This window comes from Thermobia domestica, chromosome 1 (genome assembly GCF_964235325.1).
Source record: "Thermobia domestica chromosome 1, izTheDome1.hap1.1, whole genome shotgun sequence".
In the NCBI taxonomy this organism is placed as follows: domain Eukaryota; kingdom Metazoa; phylum Arthropoda; class Insecta; order Zygentoma; family Lepismatidae; genus Thermobia; species Thermobia domestica.
The window spans coordinates 119,806,327-119,831,964 of record NC_137454.1 but is presented as its reverse complement, the minus strand read 5'-3'; the positions used below and the strand labels follow the sequence as shown (position 1 = coordinate 119,831,964).

At 34.9% G+C, this 25,638-nt stretch overlaps 1 protein-coding gene across 1 annotated transcript in view; it reads right to left on the bottom strand.

The window, feature by feature from the left end:
- Positions 1 to 1,741: 1,741 nt before the first annotated feature.
- LOC145688423 (transferrin-like) overlaps positions 1,742 to 25,638 on the bottom strand; it is a 147,458-nt gene continuing 123,561 nt past the window's right edge. Inside the window, exons 10-15 of the mRNA XM_081762642.1 lie at positions 24,971 to 25,125; positions 22,672 to 22,857; positions 19,168 to 19,296; positions 14,513 to 14,643; positions 6,754 to 6,897; positions 1,742 to 5,265 (exon numbers count right to left, since the gene is read on the bottom strand). Coding sequence (XP_081618768.1) covers positions 5,167 to 5,265; positions 6,754 to 6,897; positions 14,513 to 14,643; positions 19,168 to 19,296; positions 22,672 to 22,857; positions 24,971 to 25,125 — 844 coding nt within the window. The 3' untranslated portion in view covers positions 1,742 to 5,166. The remainder of the gene's footprint in view (positions 5,266 to 6,753; positions 6,898 to 14,512; positions 14,644 to 19,167; positions 19,297 to 22,671; positions 22,858 to 24,970; positions 25,126 to 25,638) is intronic.

The following is a 25,638-nucleotide window of genomic DNA, read 5'->3' as shown; positions in this document are numbered from 1 at the left end:
TATCTCTTCGGCAAACCTTTGGTTCGTCTATTAAGTATACGTATATATATTTCGCCCGGATGTTTATGTAACCCGTAACTTAAATATTTTGAGATTTTCATAGGATTATGGGAATTAGCCTGAACAGATGGAATGATTTTGCATTATATGTAGAACACATCCATAATTTTCACATATTCAAGTGCGCTGGAAATATTCAAAATTTCAATGTTTCAGTCCATTATTCAACCAGGGATTTATTTCTCAAAACTACTAGTCTTGTAGTATTAATGTCAAACATTTCAAAATTAAACATTTTACAATACCACATACCATAAAATTATGACAAACTAGAAGTATTAGTATATAGAAGTGATTTTTACAGTTATTCTAGTATTTATGTTTCATGGTCTTTTACAACTTATAAAAATATATTACAAGACTAGTGACTTTGAGAAACAGGCCCATAAAGCCTTGTAAACTTCTTGTTTATAACATTACAAATTTTCTGATCGCATTAGTTGTTACATCACCATTCACTTTGCTTTTATCTTACGTCTGCTGGTGAGCGTTAAAAAAGATTTAGTTGTAATTTCATATTCTCTATGGAACAATTTTACAGTATTATTAATATTTGCAAAGCATAACGTGTATCTTGAGTCCTATTAAAAGTTTTTTCCTCATTGTGTCTTACACACACATTTTCGTATTGTTTTCCGCTTTATGTTTGCTTAATCCGGTATGTATTATCAGATAGTTACGATTTGTTACAGCTCTACATTTTGAATTACCAACAAATTCATGTACAATAATTAAAAACAGAAGAAAAATATATTCTAATCAGTGTACCGAAAACTTACTCTCATTGACGAATATTATTTCTTAATTGGATTCGTCTGATTTTTAGCTAATTCTCGAAGTCAACATATATAAATTCTCTTTAGAACTACTGTAATACAGACAAAAAGATAGAATGAATTAAAAAAGCTCATAATGGAGACTAAAGTTGATTACCTCATATTATATTCTGACTTAGACTTTCCTCAGCCAAAGAACACTATTCTTTTCGCAGTAATCGCGGACTCTTAAATATGCCACAAATGATAATAGATTGATGACTCATAACAGGTAGCGTGTACAGAGCTATAACTTATCTTTTCGTGAATTATATGGTTGTTTGGTTTTTGGAGTTTAACGTACCTTTCAATACTGAAGGTACGAGTACATTCGAGGTGAACGTTGAGCTTAACATGCAACCCGGACAACATGAACTTCCACCGGGAATCAAACCTCATTCTCCTTCGTGGAAGGCAAATACGCTCACTATATAACGAAGAGAGGCTCTCTGAACTGTGTTGTGTTCATAAGATTTTTTTCTTCGGGTTAATGGTATTTTGAAATCTTTCCAGGTCTAACAATAAAAGTAAACAAACCTCTCAGATAGTTGATATTCTTGTATTTCTATTTACTTGTAAACAAGTTTTAGCTAAAAGTGAAGTTGGCCAGAAGTGAAGGGCATTGGGGAATATAGTAGTAAGCAACATTGATTTTAATGTTGGTTACCATTGCACTCTCTCATGTTCTTCAAATATAGATAATAATATCGAATTATTGTGGGTGCTGGATGAGAAAGGAGAACATATGTAAGTAACCAATAACAGTAATCAGAAATCATAAGCGGAAATGCAATAGACAAGGAAAATTCAAAACATTTTTCAAAAATATATTTATTAACATTGAAAACATTACATACGTATATACGATTTTATTTTAAATAGTCTGTATTTAAAGTATTTTTATGCTAATAGGAATAATACTGTAGTATGAAATAACTGTATCTTAAAACAAAGATCACAGTGTAAGGATAAAGATTTTTGACTTGAATCAGAATGAACATCTAAATATTCAATATTTTTTTTCGACTAATCAAGCATGTTTTGCAAGAACAATAAATTGTACTTAAATAAGATACCTAATAACATTAACGTCATAATTAATACTGTATCGATATTTCTAAATGAGATAACATGTAATACAGAATTTAACCTCGTTGTTCAACCTAATGCGCATATCTTCAGGAATTTCTATGGAATATTCAATAGCTTATTTTTCTTTCTCATCACATTAATACAAAAATAATTTTATAAAAGTAGTTGTACTACCATTTCTCACTACAAATAAATTCATATTACAATAAATAACGATTGATACTCATTTCAATTTTAATCATTCTTATGTTGCACTTAAATTTAATTTTTTTTTAAAATATGATGAGGCAACATGTTTCTTTTTCAGGAAATCTTTGTAATTTGACAGTAATTGTAATTTTAATACTTTTGATTCCAATACCAAGCAAGATTCAGGGTAACTAATTAATGCAAACGGATAAACTCGTTAATATTTTGGCCATTGCACCCAATAATATTAATAAATGTATTCATTTTAAAATAGACATTTTTGAAGATTTATTTGTCTTGTATTTCCCATACCTACCTCTTTTTACCACTCGATGCATATACATTAAACTGACAAGAAGCTGGAATTTGCTATATAGCCTTAGGAACGGATATGTTAATGTATTTTTAATCTTACTATAAATCTAATAGAGATAGAGCACGAAATATCTATAGATAGTTTTGTTCATACAAATGACTAATATTTTTTGCTTCATGGTGTATGCTGACTGGAGTCTTGAAAAAGCTGTTTTCTCATGGTTAAAAGTAAAAACGATTCATCTTATCAGTAACTGTACCTTGTACCTGAGGAATAATAATTTGTGTTATTTATAGTCATTTCTCAGTACATTTACCATTTTGTATCAGAACTTTATCTGTATTCGATAAACCATAGTAGATATATCCTTTTTTTTTAAATGACTCGATTGTTTTTTATGAAAATTATTTTTTCTTCAGTTGATATTCAAATTAAGGAAGGTTTTAAAGTTACTTTATTACTTGTACTGGTAAAATACATTTTATATTCATTATTTAAATAGTTATTCAAACTGTTTTGTTATTCGAACTATAATTTATTCAAATAAACATTCGTAAAATTATTTATTTGAATCATTTAATCGAATAATTCTTCAAAGAATTATTCATATTATAATAGCATATATTATATAGTTCTGCTGCTTTCTATACAAACTGATTTATTTTATATCGTTATCATATACGGAGTAGAACCTATTAATTGATTTAAATTTATGAAACTATGAACTATCTAGTTTCCATCAGCATAGAATAAATCTGTAATGCTGTAGTCATAACATGATTCTTCTTCCATACAAATCTATTAACTGAGTTTAAATGTTAGAATAGACATATTTGCTTTTCCGAGGTACAATGTAAGTATTCTATGTCTCCTATGATATAACATAGTAGTTTTCATGTAAATAATTTATGAACCTTATATGCGAATTCCTGGTTAAACTTATTGCGAAACATTTATTCGAGCAAGGTGAACACATAACGAGAGATAACTAGTAGCAAGTACTGAATCACTGAAAAACAATTTTTCAGACTTTGTAATCGCATCTGAGTACAGAAGACAAAAATTGGTGTAAAAACGTGAAACAATTTACGTATCAATTAAGCCTTAGTTGTAGCTGTTTGATTTGCCATTAAAATGCAGGACAACTAATAATTAAATTTGAAGATCCATTTTATTTTGGTGGTTTGTCCTACCGAGTATATAGTGTATTGTTAAGGTTATTTTCTGTTCCGCGTTGTCAGTTGTTATCATGTTTTCTGATTATGAAATAATATTATTTTATGCACCGGGAGTGTGAGTATAGTGATAGGTATATGATCTAGTTATTGTAACCATTGTATTAGTACTGAATTCGTGATTCAGGAAACCTGGAAGACAATCATATTGTTCTTGTGACGCTGATGATAGAACTCAAGACTATACACAGAATGCAAATCTGTGATCAAATACGGTAAATAAAAATATTATCATATGCCTTATTTACTAGTTTATATCTTATTAGAAAAATAATTATAAAATAATCAACTTTCATGATCCAGGCGTGGTTTAGCCGTAGCGGAGTGGGCATCAATCATACTTGATTGCTTTACATAATGAAGAATCAGTGGAAAACATCGTGTTCGTGGGTTTTTTCGAGTACTCCCGTTTCCTCCCACTTTCTCATTCCATTGATTCTTCCATCATCATTCACTTGCTTTAATCATCGTCTCCCTTAGTCTAAAGGACATAATCGTATATATTTTATTTCATTTCATTTCATAATGACGAACCAATTAGCAACGGATTTTTTCTAACAGATTCCAAATAAGACTCATTAGTATATTGAAGTCATACTACCTTCGTTCAGATATAGAATGCTGAAATTACAGGGTATATTCTTTAAATCAAACTCAAATGTAATTCACATATTAATAGTTGGTAGAAAATTGATAAAAATAAGAAAAACGTTAAAGATTTTCATATTTAAAGTAAGTCACTATTAAAACTTAATTTAAAAATAATAGAAAAATTACTTAATCATAAATAAATTTGGTTCAAATTAGAGCTTGCTTAGACACTGCAAAGTCTGGACTTTTCAGCTTTAAATATAATTTTCTTAAAAGTGTGAAACTTGTTTCAAAATTCGAAGTTTCTATCTGCTTCGAATTAAATTTAATCACTGCTTCGAATTAAATTTAATCAGAATTTGTTTCTGCTTGAAGTATCACATTTCTACAGTTTGACGCAGTTCTACATTTTTACATTTTTTTCCTTTTTAAACGTACTCTGTATTATCATCTAAATGTGGAGAAACATTTGCTTAAGAACAAAACCTTTTAAAATATAGACTATCAATTTGATAATACCAATTAACATTAAACGAAGTGCTTGGCGATTATGAATGCAGACAAGTTACAGCACGAAAATATTAATTTGTTCCGACATGAAAGACACACTCTCTCCTTTGCTATTAAAGCACTTGTCTGTTGGATATCGTCCATATACTGTACACTATATCAATAATTTAAAAAAATAAAACAAAAAGCTCCTTTGTTGAAATAGATTTCTGCATGAGATTAACTTATATGCTTCTTGCACTTGGAGTTGATTCTAGCAACACATCTGATTCGAAGGACGGTACATTTTACTGGTACTTTTCACGTTACAGGTGTCAAAATGAATGTCTTATAATGTTATATATGTAGTGGTGGTTATCTAGGAACTTCCACAGTCAATGACTCTATCAAGCATCTTGTTGTAACCTGTTTGAAGCATAATTTCAGTTGGAAGTGTTTCAAATCCAGTGGTCGAATCCTAGAAAGAGAGAAATATTTTTCTTTAGAAGTTGAAACATTTATGTTCTTAATGAGCGAAATTATCAGTGAAGTTTTAATAATTAAAGCCTCGTACTGTTCTTAGTGACAAAAGGCTCATTAAGATCTAGTATCCCTTATCCGAAATGCTTAGGACCAGATGTAAGGTAGGTTTCTCATAGGTATTTAACAGTTAAGATATTATAGATACAGTAAAAAGAAGTACTTAAAGTAATGAAGCAATGTAGTACTAGAAACAGTTTATTGCTGTTGGTAGTACAAGCATTACTATTGACTCTAGACTAACCAGAAATCATGAATTCAATCTAAATCACAGAGTTGTTTCCTTCATCTGTGTATGATAGAAAAATTGTTTAATCGTGTCTGGTGTTGAGTTTTTCGTAAAACTTGTGATACTCAGTATCAATGGAAGCAAAGTTAAGAGGATTTTCGCCCCTTCTCTTCAGAAATAGGAACAGGTTCATTGTAACTCTGATGTGGCCTCAGTGATTTGTTAGTTTTCTTCTCCGGAGAAAGCTGATGGCTTTAAACAGTGAACCACTTTCAAGATCAGTTTTGTAAAACATTGTTCCTGCTTATTCATCACATAATGACATCATTTTATGTTCCTCCTTCTTACTTTATTCCACACTGTAAAGTGGACTTTTCAGAAGACAAAGAAAATCTTTAAAATTTTCTCCCTTCATTTCGGTTACATAAAAATTTCCTTTTTTCTATCTGACGCACCAACTGTGACCTCATGTGGAGATGTTGAATTGGTTCTCTGATTTTATTTAATTTTTATCTTCTTGATTATAATCAACACCATTTTATGTGAGTATGCCCTAGGAGAAATTTGTGGTATATTGTTCCTAAATGTGAATTCTGAGGCGTTGTCATACACATAACAGAAATATGGATATTTTTGTTCTGATCCAATGCCATTGGCACTCCTTCCAACCATACTTTCATGCCACATGAAACAGTGTCCTTAGTTCTGTTTCAGCATTATAGGCGTGGGAAACATCAACCCTAAGATATGAGTGCCTGGGCCTGTAAGAAGTTTAATTTCTTTTTCACGATAGTCGAATAGAAGGACAAAAACTTCGAACCACTGTGGTGGGAGGAAATTTCATCAGATGAATTTGTTAGCGTTCTGTGGATAATCATTTTCGTACAAACTAATCTGGAGTATATTCGAAATATCTTTACGTAAGGCAATAAAATTTTATCAGCCAAACCTATAGATTTATTAAACATTTCAATTATGCCACTAATTTTAATTTTGTGAACTTGAATAGTTTCTGATTAAAAGAAGATGAGTAAAACTTTTATTTATAATAGAACTTCTGTTCAATTTATCTATTAGTAAAACAGTCTCAGAATAAAGTATGAGAAGTTTATTTTTTTTAAAAAAAAAAGGTCCTAAAGACCTCCTATTCTCTAATTATGGAAATGCTGTCATACATTAAATGATAAATAACATTACCTTGAATAGAAGATCTTTTACTCCGTCGAAATTTCCAAACAATTTGAATATCTCTGGCTTTTTGGAGAAAAGTTGAGCTGCAGCTTTTAACGCCAATCTTATCTCATTGACTTCCGTTTCCGTCTTATTGCTCGACGTTACTACCTGAAACATACATTAAAATACAGTGATGCTTTTGTCAGAAAATATCATGAATAAATCAAATAAAACGTTTTAGAAATACAATCGAAAGTAGAAATACAATACAAGAAATACAATACAAAGAAATACAAGCAACGCATCAGGATCAAAATTTCACCAAAGAAATCAAACCCAAAATGATACCGCATTAAACATGAGCATTGATTTTTCAAACAGGCCTAACGAGACTACCTGTAAGCTTTGCAACAAATTGTGTGTTAGTTTAAAAGGCCTAGCAATTCACAATAGCAGGTGCCATTATGATATCAATAAAACCAAATCATGCTCGCTTTCACGGAAGTCGCAATCATCCACTGATAATGTCGATCACCCAAGAAAAATTTTGATCTCCAAATGCAATAAGCTTCTAGCAAGATTAAAGTCTTCTTCTACAGGGTACCTCGAGGGGCTACAGTGGCAGACTCTCTGTGCGAGGTATTGCAACAGATTGTACGTACAAACGACTCAGAAGCTTGGATGGATCTCTTCTTTTTTCCTTACGCTACACTGTGCGTGTCATCAAAAGCTGACAAAGTGAATAATTTAACATCATGGGTTAAACAAAGAGTGCGATGTTGGTCTGATTCTCGTTGCGAAGCCCTTCCTAACCACAGTAAAAAATCCTTCAAAGCTCGACGACCAGTAAATTCCACTTTTAACATGAAGAATGTCGAGAACAAATTAGTAGATGGTGATGTCCGCAACGCAGTACGGCTTCTCATCTCAGAAGATACTATAGCTTCTCCGAATGGATCTGTATTAGAAGCATTAAAAGAGAAACATCCGGCTCACAGTCCCCCTTTTGAACCTCCCGATCTCATTGAGCCCAGTATTGTAGTGCCTAGAGTATCAGCTGACGAGTTTACGAAGGCACTTAAATCATTTCCTTCCGGGTCATCAGGAGGTATGGACAGTCTCCGTCCTTCAATATTAAAGGACCTCCTACTCTCCCAAGACTGCAAAACTAAAGACCACCTGACTAACACCATCTGAGATTTTCTCCACCTGATTATTTCCGGTGATGTGCCCACGGAAATTAGACCTATTTTCTTTGGAGCATCACTAATAGCTTTGAGGAAGAAAAGTGGCGGCATTCGTCCTATCGCAATAGGCAATGTGTGGAGGAGATTATCAGCCAAAATCATTTGTCATAGAATTAGAGAACCTCTAACACATTTTCTATCCCCACACCAACTGGGAGTTTGCGTCCCACATGGAGCAGAAGCAGCAGCCCACGCTGCTCGTATTTACTACTCTTTTCCACTCCAGCAGGAGAAAGTGTTTCTGAAAATAGACTTCAGAAACGCATTTAACGAGTTGAATCGTGACTCTATGCTCATACAGGTAAAAGACAGTTTTCCATCAATTTATCGATACGTCCATCAGTGCTACTCGCAACCGAGCAACTTATACTTAGGAGATGAAATAATCCTCTCTCAGCGTGGCGTACAACAAGGCGACCCTCTTGGCCCTGGTTTGTTCGCACTAACTTTACAATCCATCGTTAATAGTATCGATACAGAACTGAACATATAGTATTTGGATGACGGGACTATAGCTGGAGACAATGATACAGTACTAGAGACATTAGAAATGATCCATAGACAGGCTAAGGCGATCGGATTGCAAATTAATTTCTCCAAATGTGAGGTCAGCTTTCTCGGAGTCTCCAATGAGCAGGCTAATAACCTCTTCAAGCTGTTTGACGAAGCCGCGCCTGGGATTCAAAGATTTTCGACAGATGACGCCAGCTTATTAGGAGCAGCATTATCTAATGAGGCAAGACGAACAATATTAAAAGACAAAATTTCTAAATTAGAATTCTTCTTTACACGTCTTTCCTTGATTTCAGCTCACTCTGCCTTTTACCTACTACGTGCCTCATTGTCCATGCCAAGGCTGCTATACTTTCTTCGCTGTGCTCCTTCTTGACGGGATGCTGATATACTGGAATGCTATGACAACACCTTGAAAACCGGTCTAGAATCTATCCTGAATTGTTCACTCAACAATAACTCTTGGTTGCAGGCGTCCCTTCCTGTTAACCATGGAGGTCTCGGCATTTGCCGCGCCATGGATCTGGCTATTTCATCCTTTCTGTCTTTATTCTATGGCGCTAAGCCATTGATCGAGACCATTCTCCAACAAGATCTTAGCCTAGTATCGGATTCGGATGTCAACGATAGCATTGCTAAGTGGTCATCTATAGTGGGGTCAGCTCCCCCTGATCTTGGTAAGAGAGGACTACAATCCTCTTGGGACGATCCGCTTATAAATAATCACTTTTCAGCTCTACTTCAGTCATCCGATAACCCAGAAGATAAGGACAGACTCCTAGCTACATCATCTCCAGAAGCAGGCGCTTGGCTCCATGCTATCCCGTCACCTTCTTAGGATTACATCTTCCCAATGACAGTTTTCGAATTGCCAGTGCACTGCATTTGGGAGCAGATGTTTGCGAGCAACACAGATGTCCTGCCTGTAGAAGTGTCGTAGACAAGTAGGGCCTTCATGGACTTTCCTGTGCCAATAGTGCGGGCAGACATTTATGCCACTCCAGCATCAACGACATTATCATGAGGGCACTAATTTCAGCAGGCGTTCCTTCTATATGTGAACCGTTGGGATGCAGTCGTGCAGACGGCAAGAGGCCAGATAGTATGACCCTAATACCGTGGAAGAAAGGAAAAGCACTTCTATGGGATTTTACTTGTTCCGACACCTTCGCCCCTTCAAATCTACATTCTTCCTCAGCACAAGCTGGCAACGTGGCTGCTCGCCGGGAAACAGAAAAGCGCAGGAAGTATAGCAATTTACTCGACAAATATCATTTTGTCGCTATAGCTATCGAATCGGGTGGTTCATGGGGTCCCGAAGGCGTTAACTTTATAAAAGAAGTTGGTCACCGCATTTATTTATCGTCAGGAGACGCTAAAGCAACATCTTTTCTACTACAACGCATCAGTATGGCAGTACAAAGAGGGAACGTTGCATCAGTTTTGGGAACGCTACCCTCTGGTAAGGAACTGGAGGAGATCTTTTGTCTGTAATCTCGGAGAAAGTTTGAAAATGCTGTTGCAAAGCTTATCACAATAACGTATATTAGTAAATAATTATATTTTAATATTCTGTAAAATATAAATTGTATACTGTTCAAAAATAATATTTAAATTTTCTTTTATAAAAATCGCAAGTTTATAAGCAATATTTGTTATGCCAATTTCAGGAGGGCAATATGTCCCACCCGTATCAGTCGAATGCATGATTATTTCTGAAAGGCATCATTTCAATCTTAAGTGATCCATAGGCTTGATCCGATATGAAGATTACGTTAATTAACTTGATTTAATTAATTTATTTATGAGATCATAAGTGTTTATATATTAAAATAGAATATCTTTAAATATGATCTTCGGATCATTGGAGACGGATGATTAATAAAATAAGTACCGTATGAAACAATTAGTACATTGAGAATGTAGGAGAAAACGACAAATTTTGAGAAAACTTACGGACGTGATGTAGTACACCACAAACTCACAAGTTTATAATTCAGTCGCAAGGTGGCGAGGATTACTGCAAGTGGAGCTCTCGTTTGGGAAAACGTTCAACTAGCTAGTAAGTGCGACGACAAAAGGTATTTTAATCTGAAGTGTATGGACAGTAAAAAAGACTAGCAGATTTTGTGAAGTTCTCTTTTATGATTTATTTTAAATGATAATGATTGTCTAACTGAAACATAGTCTCGAGTTAAAGTGGTTTAAATGTGATAGCTGATGAAATGCTTGCTTCAGTATTGGTTGTATATGTTTTATTACTAGCTACTACATTTAATCGCCAATGAAAAGAATGGCTAAGTACTAAGAATATTAGGATCAGAGAATGGTCATATTAGAACTACTGAGTTCTGTCTTGATATATTTTGTTCAGACACCGAGTTAACATTTAAAAATTCAGATTTGGTGAAACAGTAAGAATGTCACCATCAACTCCTGTAGAAGTACATTACTGATGAAATGTTCTTCAACACCCTAGATGTGAGTGAACATCTATAGTGGACCTACTGAGAACTTTGCCGCCAAACTGTCACTAAATTTTATGATTTAGACAGGAGAACTAATGACACATGGTGAAAAGTTCCCATGCCAAAATAATAGGTCCACAGTAGATGTTCACTCAAATCCGGAGCGTTCAAAATCTTTTCGTCGTGTTAGTTTATCAATACAGTCAGTATTGAGCGATACTGTAAGTTTATCAAGCCTCAATATCAAACGCTAGAATTTGTAGCTTTGCATTCGCTGAAGAATGCAGATTTTACTTGTATACTGGGAGTTATACTTGTCTTTTATATATAATGCAATACATTAGAGGAAAGGATACATAGCGATAACATAAACTTAAGATCAATGTCGGAGATCTTTTAATCGATGGAAAGTCAACATAAATTATGTAGAAAGAATTGAAATATCTACATGTTTCGTGCCTACGTGCCATAACCATATGCAAAAGCAGGGCATTTAAATATACGCAAATCCCATCCATTGTTATTTGTTACACTTCACTCTTCTAAACTTCCCAACGTAAATTAAGCTCAGTGAAGTGAAGCTTTCTGAACGCTTCAATCATCTCGCCTAACGTCTTATCAGCCATTGATTTCTCAAAGATAAGAATTTCCGCCATTTTAGGCGAGATGAGAATGTCCATCTTGCCTAATTCCATCTCACCTAAAATGATGACGAGCGAATTTTTGTACCAATGAGGAAACTTTTGTACTACATTAACAACCACCAGCACTACAAAATTGTGAAATCTTAAATACATTTGAATACAGTCTACAGTATTTATTAATCTCTATTAGAGATCGTACATTAGAAAATGAATAATCTAATTTCAATATTAGCATAAGTAGTTCCTGTTTGCCGCACTATCAAAATGAAAAACTTTTAATTTTTAAAATATAAATACAATTATTCGAGTTGGTTTCGAGTAAATTTAAATTTGATTTTCAGTTTGCAGTATATTACTTATTGTTGGAGAAAGAACTCGAAGTCCAAAAAACAATCTGTAGAATCTTATGAAGCCCTTAAAATTTGGCATGTAGGCATGTTTAAGTGCCAATGGATGAACGAAAAAATAGACGATTGATGAACATACACACATCAAAAATATTTTTTTCAGCATGTACGCGTGAGCCATGAAACATGTAAATCGGTTGAAATATCGATTTCGATTTTGTTCACTGTCACTTATCTTATTTTCGTTCTGAAGGAAGAAGTGAAAAATTTGCAACATTTGGTTAAGACCTAAGAAATCTTGCAAGTTGTAAAGGAGATTATGGGCAAACAGTTTAAAACCGTGCTTTCCAACCTTTTAGGACTGATCAACCCTTTAGCCATTTCTTGAGTTCTTGTGTTTTGATGTTTGTTAATTACTATTAATGAGGTGGTGCATTGTAGAAGCAAGTGATAGTTGTTTTCTTCTGCTTCTTCTTTTTCTCTTATCCTTCATCATCATTATCATTATTATTATTGGAGATTTTCATTGTCTTCCTATTTTCTAATTTTACTATGTTTAACAAAAATCGGAGAATTTTTACGAAGATTTAGCAAAATATATATATAAAGGTAAATTCACTTCCTCATTATTGATTGATTTCTAAACAGTAGGAATTGTACAAAAATTTCATAAAACTTATTTACCATATTGTATTAAAACTGAATATTCATTATATAGCCTATTGAGGAGCATATTTCCTAAATCGCGAAGGAAAGTGGTAAATTTACTGTCTCATTGCCCACTGATTTTAAACCAAAGAAGTAAGTATGGTATGGGACTGGGAAATCTAAGAAAACCCGTAGAGTTATTTAATTCTGAAGCTGTATATTACACTGCGTTACGACGTCATTTTAGTGGATAAACTTTAGATAGTATTGTCAATATTTCTTGTTATTACTTAAATATTATTATTATTATTATTATTATTATTATTATTATTATTATTATTATTATTATTATTATTACATTATGTTATAATCTCTTAGATTTGTTAGATTTTCCAGGGTAAACTGACGTTCATCTTTATCTGGAATTATGTTCGTAAATAAATAAAGTATATAAATAATAAATAAATGAACAATATACGCCATATTTAAAAAAAAAAATATGAATAACTGACGAGAATTATTGTGAAATATTGCTTTTAATTACAGAAAGAGGGTAAATCCACGTAAATCCACCATTTTGTTCACTGATCCTTATTATTTACGAACACTATTGTGCAAGATGCTATTAAATGGCGGAGAGGGGAGCTAATTTACCCTTTCATTTTTGACAGATTTTAAAACGAAGCAATGGAAATTATTGATAAGCCCGTAGAAAATATATGTCATATTCCATCAAGATACAATAATATTGGTGAAATCTATAGAGGAAAATATTTTCTTATCATATTATTTAAATAAGAACATTTCAAAATTTGGGTGAGCTTACCCCTTGTACCTGCAAATATCCTTGCCCGATTTTACTTGCAGCCAGTGAGATTCTAATAGTGTAAGTTGGTATTATACAGCTAAAAAGTCGTTAGAGTATATTAATATTCCCAACCATAATTAATTTTGTGATTTGAAATGTATTTCCTCTGGCTATATCAAAATGTTGTGTAGGTTGTAAACATGATCTATTATACTTACTTTTAATTAATGATAGCACGGAGGTTAGGTCCCTAGAGGAGCAGACTCTAGGAGTGTGCTTGGATTAGAAATAGGAATTTGGTTTCTGGATTTTCGACATCTATGACCATGTTAGATTGTTTTATATGAGAGATGATGTGCCTCGGTAATCGCATTACCCGGGAATCGGAAAAGAAGAAAGGGGAAGAAAGGAAGTGGCCTGGGAGTATTATATTAGGTACTATCCCGGTATTTGCCTGGTGTGAATGAGGAAAACCTCACTCAAGATGACTGACTTGAAAAACCTTTTAACACTTTTTCGGTCGAGTGCTTTCACCGGAAATCGAACCCAGGACTGCTTGCAGCAAAGGCGAGAGAGCTTTAGCGATGTCTTTGTTTGGAGTATTTACCTATGGACTGTATGCAATGTTTCAACACCGGCAACGAAAGGAAAACGAATGATTATGATTTCGCTTCAAGATTTCACAATTTCGTAGTGCTTAATGATTAATCAAATACTTGTAAAGAAATTCCCTCTTTAGTAAATAAATTCCCTTAATGTCTATATTAGGTGAGATGGGAATTCTCATCTCGCCTAAAATGGCGGAAATTCTTATCTTGGAGATAACAGTGGCTGATAAGCCGTTGGGCGAGATGGTAGGACATCTTCTGAACATTACTGTTAAAGTTACTATGTGCACAGTATTATTAAAAAAAAAAAAAAAAAAACTCTTCGGAAAGCTCCTTGCAGTTGGTATTATATTAAACACATGTGGATTTTTTGGGTCAATTGAAATCTTTATTCAGAGCTAAAATATTAGAATTTTCTGTGTAAATTTGACCGAATATCACCTTCTAAAGCAAGATGTATGGCCAAGATATCTTGAACAAGACTATGCATGAAAGCTTACCTTGTGAGGAGGTACTTGAGCCAGGTGACAGGATTTGTAATCTTCTATGTCTGCACGTCTATCGTCTGGACATAACAGTTGATAATCGCTTGATTTCAGATTGATGGCCCATGGAGATTGGTTATTTCCGTCTGCAATCAAGATGAAGCCATTAAGTTTATAACCTGTTCACAATTTGCCATTTGACTTAAGTATAGTCTTTTCTAGAATTTTAAAAACAGCATCGTCAATGTGCAAACAATTGTGGATAATGTATCTGAATAGACAAAACCGTTGAATAGGAAAGCAGAGAGGACACTTATTCTGGATAAAGGTTGTTATTCGAACTAAATATCAACATTATTGCTACATCAAAAATGAAAATATTCTTCTAACTTATTAATAGGCTAGTCGCTGTGACCACGTCCATAATATATCCCTTAAATCTTGCTTAATAACTAAATAATGTAAGATTACTTCCATACTTTCCTAAATTTATTCTTTTATATACGAAGAATAACTTATTTGGCCTAGCACTCTCACGAACATTCAAACCACAAAATATCAGTTAACTTCTTAAACCATTACTTTAGAACTAGCTCAGGAGAGTAATGCTCCCGGAAGTAGGAACGGAAAACACAGTTCTGATTGGTTGGCGTTATCTATGTCTTGCCACGTTGCTGTCAAATAGCAGAATTCAGAGGATCGTTGTTATCGGTCCTCGTGGCCGAGTGGGCTAGCTCTATATGCTAGTAACGTTGATCTCTTTTGGCGTGAGTCCAAACCCGGCCCGAGGAAAGTAAAGTTTTTTTTAACATTTTTTTTACAATTTTATAACACTTTTTAAATTAAAATAATACGAAAATAATACTCAAAAATGTGATTTAATTATTTTGTGCAGATAAATAGTAATAGTAGTAGGAACGGGTTAGAAGCCCCGTAGGGCTCGTTTTGTTGCCCTTGTACTCCATGATACAAGGCTCGTTTTGTTCCCCTTGTACTAAATGATATAGATTATGTGACCAACTTAAAACAACTGACTAGGATAGCGCGTAAAACAGCTAGAGTAGCGCGCGAAAAAACACCTGGGAGTATTACTCTCCCGAGCGGGTCGTATTACTTTTCGTTATCTGTAGTTAATTTCGTTTTACTTCAATTTATCTAACTACAATAATAAACAACTGAATAAAGAAATTCCTCTTTCAGAACACTTTATTCGATTATTCAGCCAAAATCAGCTTGAAATCAAAGTATTGCATTAATTTCTTTTCTTTGCATTACGTTGAATTAAATGTAAGAAAATTTTCTACAAACTGAACAAAAACCGCAATAAAATGGGATTCCTACGTGGAAATTGTTGTAGTTAGCTATGGTTGTCACTGGGTGGCAAAAGGGTACTAAATATAATGATTTTTAGTTGTTTTTAAGCAGCTCTTTTTCGTTTGTTTTCAACGGAAATAATATTAGTGTTAAAAATTACATACGCCAAATACCACACAATACGATTCAGAATAAACACAATAGGAAAAGCAACAAATTTAATATACGAAAGTTGAAGCATTTACTGTTGTTTACAAGAATTGAACTACCAAGAGAGAATAAAGAGAACGTGTCCCAACCAAAGAATTTGAACGGCAGATTCGATTACAATTTCAGCAGCATGATGCATACGTCAGCCCAACCTTTACTCAGCAAAGGTACGCATGGGTATGCGTGATGGACACCAAAATAGATAATCCTAATCTCCCTTCACAGTCAGACAGTAGAGAGTGAACAAGTGAATAAGAAAGGTGTGGTCAAGAGTTACTATATCTTGTCTGCGTCAGAGGGCATACTATAAACAAATGAACGAATATACATCCTCAGTCAACGGAAAGATGTCTTATTGTATTGAAAAATAGGTGCACTACAAGGTATTCCACCATTACATTGATGCATGTGTGAAATGCACAGACAATCAGATAATCATCAAATTACGGACCGACAGGGTCGCCCAACAGTGTTAGTTCGATGCAAAGGCACTGTAGTAGATGTGAACACTGGAACAGCGGCTTGTGTGCTCTTATGTCGACTTCCATTGTCCCACAACTACAACTGTCTCATGTTTCAATTAGCGTATAAACACTGCACTGAGAAAAATCCGTTCTCCGGACAGCGGTATATTGTACAAATATACGGAATCCTCTTGCTTACTACAGAAATCAGTATGGAGCATACGTTATTTATATGCTGCATACACACTGCCCTTAGATGTTGCATCATGCCGTTGCAGGATGTCTGACATCTAACAATTTTCCGTATATCACATACATATACTTATGTTACATTCGCCAGCTATATGTTATATATATCCATTTGTATGTGAGATTCTGACCGTCAATATTGTTTCATACAGAAAGTATGTATAGATGGAACACTTACACGGAAAGTATTACAAAACATGCGTTTTCTATTATACGTCTGCTGTACGTTAAGTCCAAAAACTACAGGAAATACACATGTAACCTCCTTTTTAAGTACGCCACCTACGATTTTTTTTTCTCAGTGTGCCACTAGTGTATTGAATAGCAGCGAACGATTGAGTTTTGGACAAGTCCTGAAGTTCCAGTTCAACATGTCCCTCAGTGTTAGGCTCATACGATTTAGACACTATCGTACACTGAGAAAAAAATTGTAGGTGGCGTACTTAAAAAGATAGGTTACATGCATAATTCCTGTAGTGTTTGGACTTAACGTACAGCAGACGTATAATTGAAAACGCAAGTTTTATAATACTTTCTGTATAAGTGTTCCATCTATACTTACTTTCCATGTGAAACAATGTAGGCGGTCAGAATCTCACATACAAATGAACGTATATAACATATAGCTGACGAAGGTAACATAAGCATATGCATGTGATATACGGAAAATGTTAGATGTCAGACATTCTGCAACGGCATGATGTAACACCTAAGGGCAGTGTCTATGTAGCATACGGATAATGTATGCTCCGTACTGATTTCTATAGTAAGCAAGATGATATCGTATATTTGTACAATATACCGCTGTCCGGAGAACGGATTTTTCTCTGTGTAGTGAGCGCAATCTGTCAGTGTATAACGGGAAGAAGTATGGGGAACTATTGGGTACAACACGCGCTGTTTCCTGCTGCGAATTAAAAAAAAAAAAAAAAAAAAAAAACTTACAAGCGAGCCGTACATGATGGATATTATACAGGTCTACGTAATACTATTTATTCAGCCATCTCCGGACGCTACACTTCAGCAAAAGAATGCCCGACCACATGTATCCTGAAGTGTGTATACGTTTTTCGAGAATCAGCGGTTAGCCTTACTTTCGCGGACTTTGACACCTGACATATCGTCAATTATATAGGTGTGTTATATGTTAACAAGTTGATCTCACGATTTTCCAGGAGCAGCGTCGAAGTTTTGTGGACTAGTATACAAGCAGTGTAGCAGGTAATACCTCAGGAGCACGTTCAATGTCTGTTGATTCGATGCCGTGACGTATAAAAGGCTCTGATGTAGATGTGGAGATTTCATGTTATATTGGTATGTCAGATGAGAGGTCAAGTTGTAGTTCTGAAATTATAATATTTTTGTATATTTATGCAAGGAATCGGTAGTATAAATTTCATTCTATTTACACATTTTTTTCTTGTTCCAATTTGCACAATCACCACTGTATTTAAAATCAACATTTTGGAGCTATTTGTTGGTCTTTTTGGGGAATACCGTATTTACTCGCGTAATTCATACAGCTGAATTTTTAAACAATATTTTTAAAAATAAAATTTTAACTCGATTTTCAAGATCTAGGGAAAGAATTTTCAGTCTGTGATATATTAAGGATTCTTGAAATTGGTGAATATAAGGTCAAGCACGGGTTAATTTCGAGAAGGACTAATGGGTATGAAGGTGAATCTGACCGTAATCCTCGGCGATCCCACATCAGTGTTCAACCTTAAGATGTTTCCGCCAACAAGCTATTTCATGATAACATGAGAAAATTGTATGCAAATGGATCGTTGAATGGGAACTCAGTTTGGCACTAGCTGCATAGATAAGATGCCTATCGATTGAATAAATGTATTCCTGAATAGTAAAGGAATATGATATGGCGGATCAACGCGTTACTATTACGAGTTTTCTGAATACTGAAATTTTCAATGTACTGGATGTCAGTGAGGACGATGCTTTGTATGTCGTAGCAGACTGAGGAGAATGTGGGTGAATCGGAGGAGAAGTGTAGTTCTGAGGAACGGAGCAAAGATGGAAAATTTTGATGTGTAATTTTCAGTGATATAAATATCATTTTCTAACTGATCATTACTTTCTAGTTTCATTATAAACCTATGTATAATCTTTTCCACTCACAAATCACGCATCTACACTTAAGATTTAAAAAGTTGTTCAAAAACGTGAGTGAATTATTCGAGTAAATATGGTAGTTTATACTAGTAAAATGCAATGTTGCCACATGTTGGAAGATGTTTCTTCTATTGCTACTTGCGACTTGACTTCAAGTTGCTGACGCGTGATTTCAATAACTGGAAACCTGAAATTCACATAACATCTGAGTAACAGTTAACAATGAAGCGTCATACTACTAGCTTTCTTCTATTCTTACCCCCAAAAGAAAAGTATAATCATATTTTTTTTCTGTAGTACCTGTGTTCTTCTGTACAGTTCCATGTTTGACAAAAGCTACGTCCCCAGCTCCTTCCGCCAAACAGCGAAAGGCACCTGTATAGGCAAAGTACTCTTCGCTATGATCAGCTGGGCAAGGATTCGCTCTACCTGAAAAGAAATCATATGAATTTAATTCAACAATATGATTGAACGAACGTATCTCCAATGTCTATCACATCTAATTCAACAACGAAATAGTTGCAATAGTTGAATTATGGTAAGAACTCAGTAGTCCCAAGATCTAGCAACATGCAGAATATTTAATAATAATAATAGTTCTATCCACCTTTATTCTGTACTCATCCGATCTTAACATACCAATGTGTTGATAAATATGTGTAAAGAAACTTACTACGTATCTCAAACTTTCGAATACTCTTTAGTGCGCAGCTTTGCATAAATATATGCAATGTTTACTTTGAAATTGTATTGCACCACGTAGTTTCTAGTTCGGACATAGAAAAGCAGCTTTGCGTATCAGCTAAAATGCCCTTTCACTAATTAACTTCTGAATTTCCTGCTAAATGTCATAGTAAACCAGTGGTCTCTTTGTATTACTTGCAGCATGTGGAGCTGTCATCTTGTCATCTTTGAGCTTTTTTTGCTAGTTTAGGTGGACTAGTTTTGAACTGTCATTTTTTCTGTGTTAGACAGAAGTGTAATGAATGCAAAAGTACAAGTACGCTGACATTCGTCACGTTTTATTGGTTCTATCTGGTTTTAGTGGACTTTTGCAAATGTCGACACGCAACTTTGCGTAGACCCTATATGCAAACACCATAAAATATCCCATAGACCACATATTATTTGCATTTTTTTTTAAATCCCGTGTTTCCTACACAAAAACCACTTCAAATAAAAAAATCAGTTTGATCGGAAAAAATGGCACGTTAAAGGGTTAAGCTATTAAAGAACAATATAGAGTAAATGTTTTCTTGCTGTTTCAAAAGAACTGGATTTTTTACTCCTTTCAATGATTCTTAAATTACAATGATTATAAAGAGAATCTATTAAGTGAATTTACTTAAGTTCAGGGTTGAGTATTTCGGTGATTCATCGAGACAATAAAAGTATACGTAGTTTAAATAATGTTGACGTTATTATGAGAAATTGCACGAAGATAATCACTTTTATTTATCAAAAACATTATTTATATTACAGCCTACGCATTACCAAGTAGCCGAGTTGAGTTTGGTGCCCGTAACCGAGATTAGATGCCTAGTTAAGAGCACAAGATTTTTTTTTATTCAACGTAGCGAGGAAAAAATTGAAAAATTGTAGATTAAATAGCCTGTAGATTAAGAAACAACTAATTACGTTAGAAATCGATGTGCTTATAATGAATCAAGCAGTTGAACGTGAACCATATCTTTGGTCAAGATCACGTCATGAGCAGCAACGCCAGATGATACTTTTATTAGCTGGGTTATAAAATGAAGATGTCTGGACAAATGGACCTTTTCTTTCAATTGAAGGACTGTGATGATCATCAATATTGTTCACTGATCAAACTATATTGAAATATTAGAAATCCTAATTATTCAACAAATGCAAAGGTACTTGAGTCCATTGTTGCAGTTCAGCGAGCATTTCGCCGTCAATTTAATAAACAACCGCCGCATCATAAGCAAATTTACGAGTGGCATCGAAAATTCGTAGAAGATGGTTGCATCTGCAAAGGGAAAAGTACGGGACGTCCACGCACATCGAACGAGTATGTCGAGCATATTCGTACACTTTACGAAAGGAGCCCAAAGAAATCCACATCACAAGCAAGCAAAGAACTTAACATTCCTTAACCAACGGTATGGCGAGTTCTAAAACATCGTCTGCACATGAAGCCATACAAACTGCAGTTATTGCAAACATTGCATCCTAACGACCACAACGAAAGGTACGAATTTTGCATTAGCATGTTAGATGATATGGAAGAAGACAATTTTGCTCAACGATTAATTTTTTTCCGATGAATCCACTTTTCATCTTTCTGGTAAAGTTAATCGCCATAACGTTAGAATTTGGGCAAGTGAAAATCCTGCGGCAGGTATTCAACATGAAAGAGGTTCACCAAAGATGAACGTCTTCTGTGCGATATCTGCAACCAAAGTTTATGGGCCTTTCTTCTTCATGGAGAAACTGTGACAGGATTAACCTATCTAGACATGCTTCAAAACTGGTTATTTCCCCAACTTGGAGATGATTCAGATGACTTCATCTTCATGCAAGATGGTGCCCCGCCTCATTTCTCTAACCACGTTCGACGTTACTTGAATGACACCATTCCAAGATTTTGGATTGGCAGAGGAGGAGCAGAAGATCAACTTTATCGCCGGTGACCTCCCAGGTCTCCAGATCTCACTCCGTGTGATTTTTATCTATGGGGTTACGTGAAAGACCGTGTTTTTATCCCTCCTATGCCGGACACTCTTGAAGGTCTACGACATCGAATTGTTGAAGCTGTGAGTTCGATAACTAGAGACCAGCTGATTCGTGTGTGGCAAGAAATGAGCCACCGTTTTGACATTTGTCGTGTAACACACGGTGCTCATATTGAATGCACACCATAATTACTAACAATAAATTGTAAACTTTTCTTAATCAAGTAACGTTCTAATCGTGTTTCTATCTTTTGTACTTTGGAAAAAATAAATGTTTGAAATCTGTTCTTTCTTTTTGAATAACCCTGCCAGCCAAATCTTCAACAAATGGAAAACCCGTATTAATACCGCAGTTAAAACAAGCTTAAGTATTTTTAATGTTAGTTCATGTAGTTAAAAACTTCATTCTGGTTACTGCTCTCCTGCACAGTCATATATGTCTCCCTCGGGAACTTCATGTCAGAGACCCTTCCTAAACATAGGGTAAATACATATCTTGCTGATCATGCCCCCCCCTCATTCCTTACTACGGGGCACGGTGGCTCAGTGGTAGAGCGCTTATCCCTGGTGTGTGGGTGGCTGGTTCGAACCCAGCCAAATAAGTTTGTGATGAACAACATTGTGTCCGTGAGTTTTCTCGCAGTTCTTCCGTTACCTCTTATTTCCCATTTCACCACTTCTTCTATAATCATTCACTTGCTTTAATGATCGTCTCCCTTAGCCTAAAGGGCATATCGTAGAACGTTAAACTGAAGGATTTCATTTCAAACATACTAAACTAACAAACACGAAACTTTTGAGTGTATTGTGCCTACATTACTATACTATACAAGTAAATATCCACAAGTTGTTGTGCCCGAGCCTTTGGCCCGCTATATATTATAGGTTAAAATAGTGCGCAGTTGTGAAGTTTTTGCTTTCACCGGAGTCGATGGCACCATTCTCATTACTTAGAACATTACTTTGTACTTACACAGTGACGTGATTTATTCCCATATAACAATGCATTTTCAGCATTGAGATACGTTGAAAAAGAAGAAGTGCTTGAACGTTATTCACTTCATATTTCTCATACTTGGAGAAGAAAACTAAAACTGTCATTTACCTTCTCTCCTGCTGGCACATATACTGCAGAGTTTGTCTGGATTCTCCTTCCCAGGGTTATTGTCTGGTTCAAGTATTCCTGGTATGCAACTGCCGTTGAAGTAATCAGCCAAAGCTTTAGAATATGGACAGTTGTCGTTGTCTATTAATCCTTTGCTTAGGAGCGTGTAAATGGGTACGTACCAACCTGAAACAAAAAGCCAAAACATTCCATGAAGTACAATATACAGTTTATGAAACTTCGCACAGGCATTACGCATTGATCATAGTACTGTATTTTGAAGACAGATTTATTTGTGGTATCTGTAGCTGAGCAGCCTCAGAGGGCGAAAAGTTTTGAGAAAGGAATTTTGGAGGGAAATTTCCACATTTATTCCAAATAGATTTCGTTCTTTCCGTGCATTATAAACACATGTGCATGATACCATTTGAAAGATTGTTTTATTTTAAAGAGAATAAGGTATGAACAATGATACTCGCATGCATAGTACTGTGCTTACAATTTTTATTTTATAATCTACTTTTCCTTACTTTATATATTCCACAGGTTTTATTCGGGGTACTCCCGTTTCCTTTCACATTCTCATTCACCAATTATTCCACAATCATTTACTTACCTTCCCCATTGTTTTCCGCAGGCTAATAGGCATAAACTGAACATGAAACTGGAAAATTTCATTTAATTTTTCTCTATTTATATATGAAATTTGGTATTTTCAAAGAATTGAGAAGTAGTTTTGCCTTATAACTATTCTAGATATTGTAATGTAATAGACACACATATTACATAGACCCCTATAGACCATAACAGTTTTCAAGATAAATTATATTTTGATACCTATAGCCGGGTGCACTTCAGACGGCGCAAAAATTTAACAAAAGGGACGTTTTTGAGTTTTTTTTATTCTACTCTAAATTTACCTTCTTTCGCACACCATGTACACACACACACACACACACATGACAACTTTTGAACGTTTAGGTTATTCTGAAGAGTATCATGCATGAACTACGATACAAGGATGAATAGTACTGAAGCAGTAGCTACTTAACTGAAAGACCAACTATTCGTCTAAAAATACAGTAAATTAAAAGGCTTGAAACTGCTAAATTGCTGATCAGAACGTATTTTTTCTCATACTAGGGTTGAATGCTAAATATTCCTGAACTACCTTCAGGGAGAAGAATAGAATAATTTTTAAATACAAAAGTTCAGCCTTAAAAATCTACTACATAAAAAAGTTGAAGACCTTTACAGAAATATTATTATTCTTAGAAAAAAAAGATAGTATTGAGAGTAACGGATTATGTTATGTATTTCAAAACATCCCCCTAACAGCACACGATGTGTTAGGCACGTGCCATTTGGGTGTCCCAACTACTTTTAGGTACCCGACACTTGGCACATATGATATTCATGTGCTAAGTATGAACTTCAGCTACCTACAGTTTTAGGTGCTTGGTACACCTAATTGATATTTGCAACTATGTACCACAAATATAGCATTTATATACATGGCTCAGTTTCGCACTCTAACAGTCATTTGTTTTTATGTCGTCACTCGGGACGTATATCTGTCATAAGTGCGTCCTTTAGGTACACTCATGTCCAAAATGATTGTCGGATATCTATAACTGTCTTCTTGTAAGAATATACTTTGATAATGGTTTTGCAGGGTACTTTTAATACTGATACTATGTGTATAATCGGGAAATGTACATATGTGGAAAATTTCATAGGAAAAGAATTATAAATACGAAAATTAGAAAGAGTAAAACAAAATGTTGCTAAATGGACAAGAAGGTTTTATTTTCGTTTTATTGTTCTTACTTACTGCTCTTTTGACATGAAATTTGTGACATACATGTCTTTATCGATTATACACATACTAACATTATAAGAAATACCGGGCGAATTCGTTATCAAATTATATTCCTACAACATATTTATAGACATGCGACAATAATTTTGGACATGAGTGTACATGTCAGGCATGTGCCTAGGGGCGGACATAGACTGTGACTATCACTTGCCATCCATGTGATTTCTCTCTCAGAGGTACGTAAGACACATACTGGATACATTCCCATGTACCTGAGGAATCACGATAGGGATATGCCTGCTATGTAATTGTGCTGTTAGGGCTAATGAGTACACCCTTTGGTAGGTATGTTATTGGAAATCATCATTAAGAAATATAGTATTCTCTAAAATTATATAGTTTCTACATTATTACGTGGATTGTTACAAATCAACTCTTTTACTTATAATTTACTTAATTACTACGTCTTGTGCGTACCTGCTGTCCGACCATATCCTGTGTGGCATGACCGAGCTCCTCTCAAGTCTTCAAATTTATGGAAAGTGGAATTTCTTTTCACAACGGCGACTGCAAAATATTTTCCACCTTTCTTTCCATAGACTTCTGCTAGGATAGGTCGTAGGTTATATTGTCTACAATGATGGGAATAATATAATTAACATTCATAAGATATAAGGAGAAAAATACTACAACTAACAAAGTAATTATAGTGATAATTATTATGGTGGTTCTGTGATTACCACTGTGCGGGCACTCCACATCCGATTCGGATTTGGCCGACATGATTCTGTTCTGGATAGAAAAACTATTCAAATTTGGGTATCAAACGTTAGAGCAACAGGTTCTACGCTGAGAAAAAATCGCCTGGCGAACCTCGTACTGTAACAACGCCGGAAAATGTGGCGGTGTGAGAGAGAGTCCATCCTGAAAACTCTAAAGCGCTCAGCACTTAAACAGGTCAGCCAGGTGAGGTTTTTCTCAGTGCAGAACCTGTTGCTCTAAAATTCGATACACAAACTTGAAAGTTTTTTCTATCCGGAACAGAGTCATGTCGGCTAAGTCTGAACAGAATACGAAATGCCCGCTGAGTAATAATCGCAGAACTACCATTACGAAATCATTCCTCCATAACAAACGCACTATAC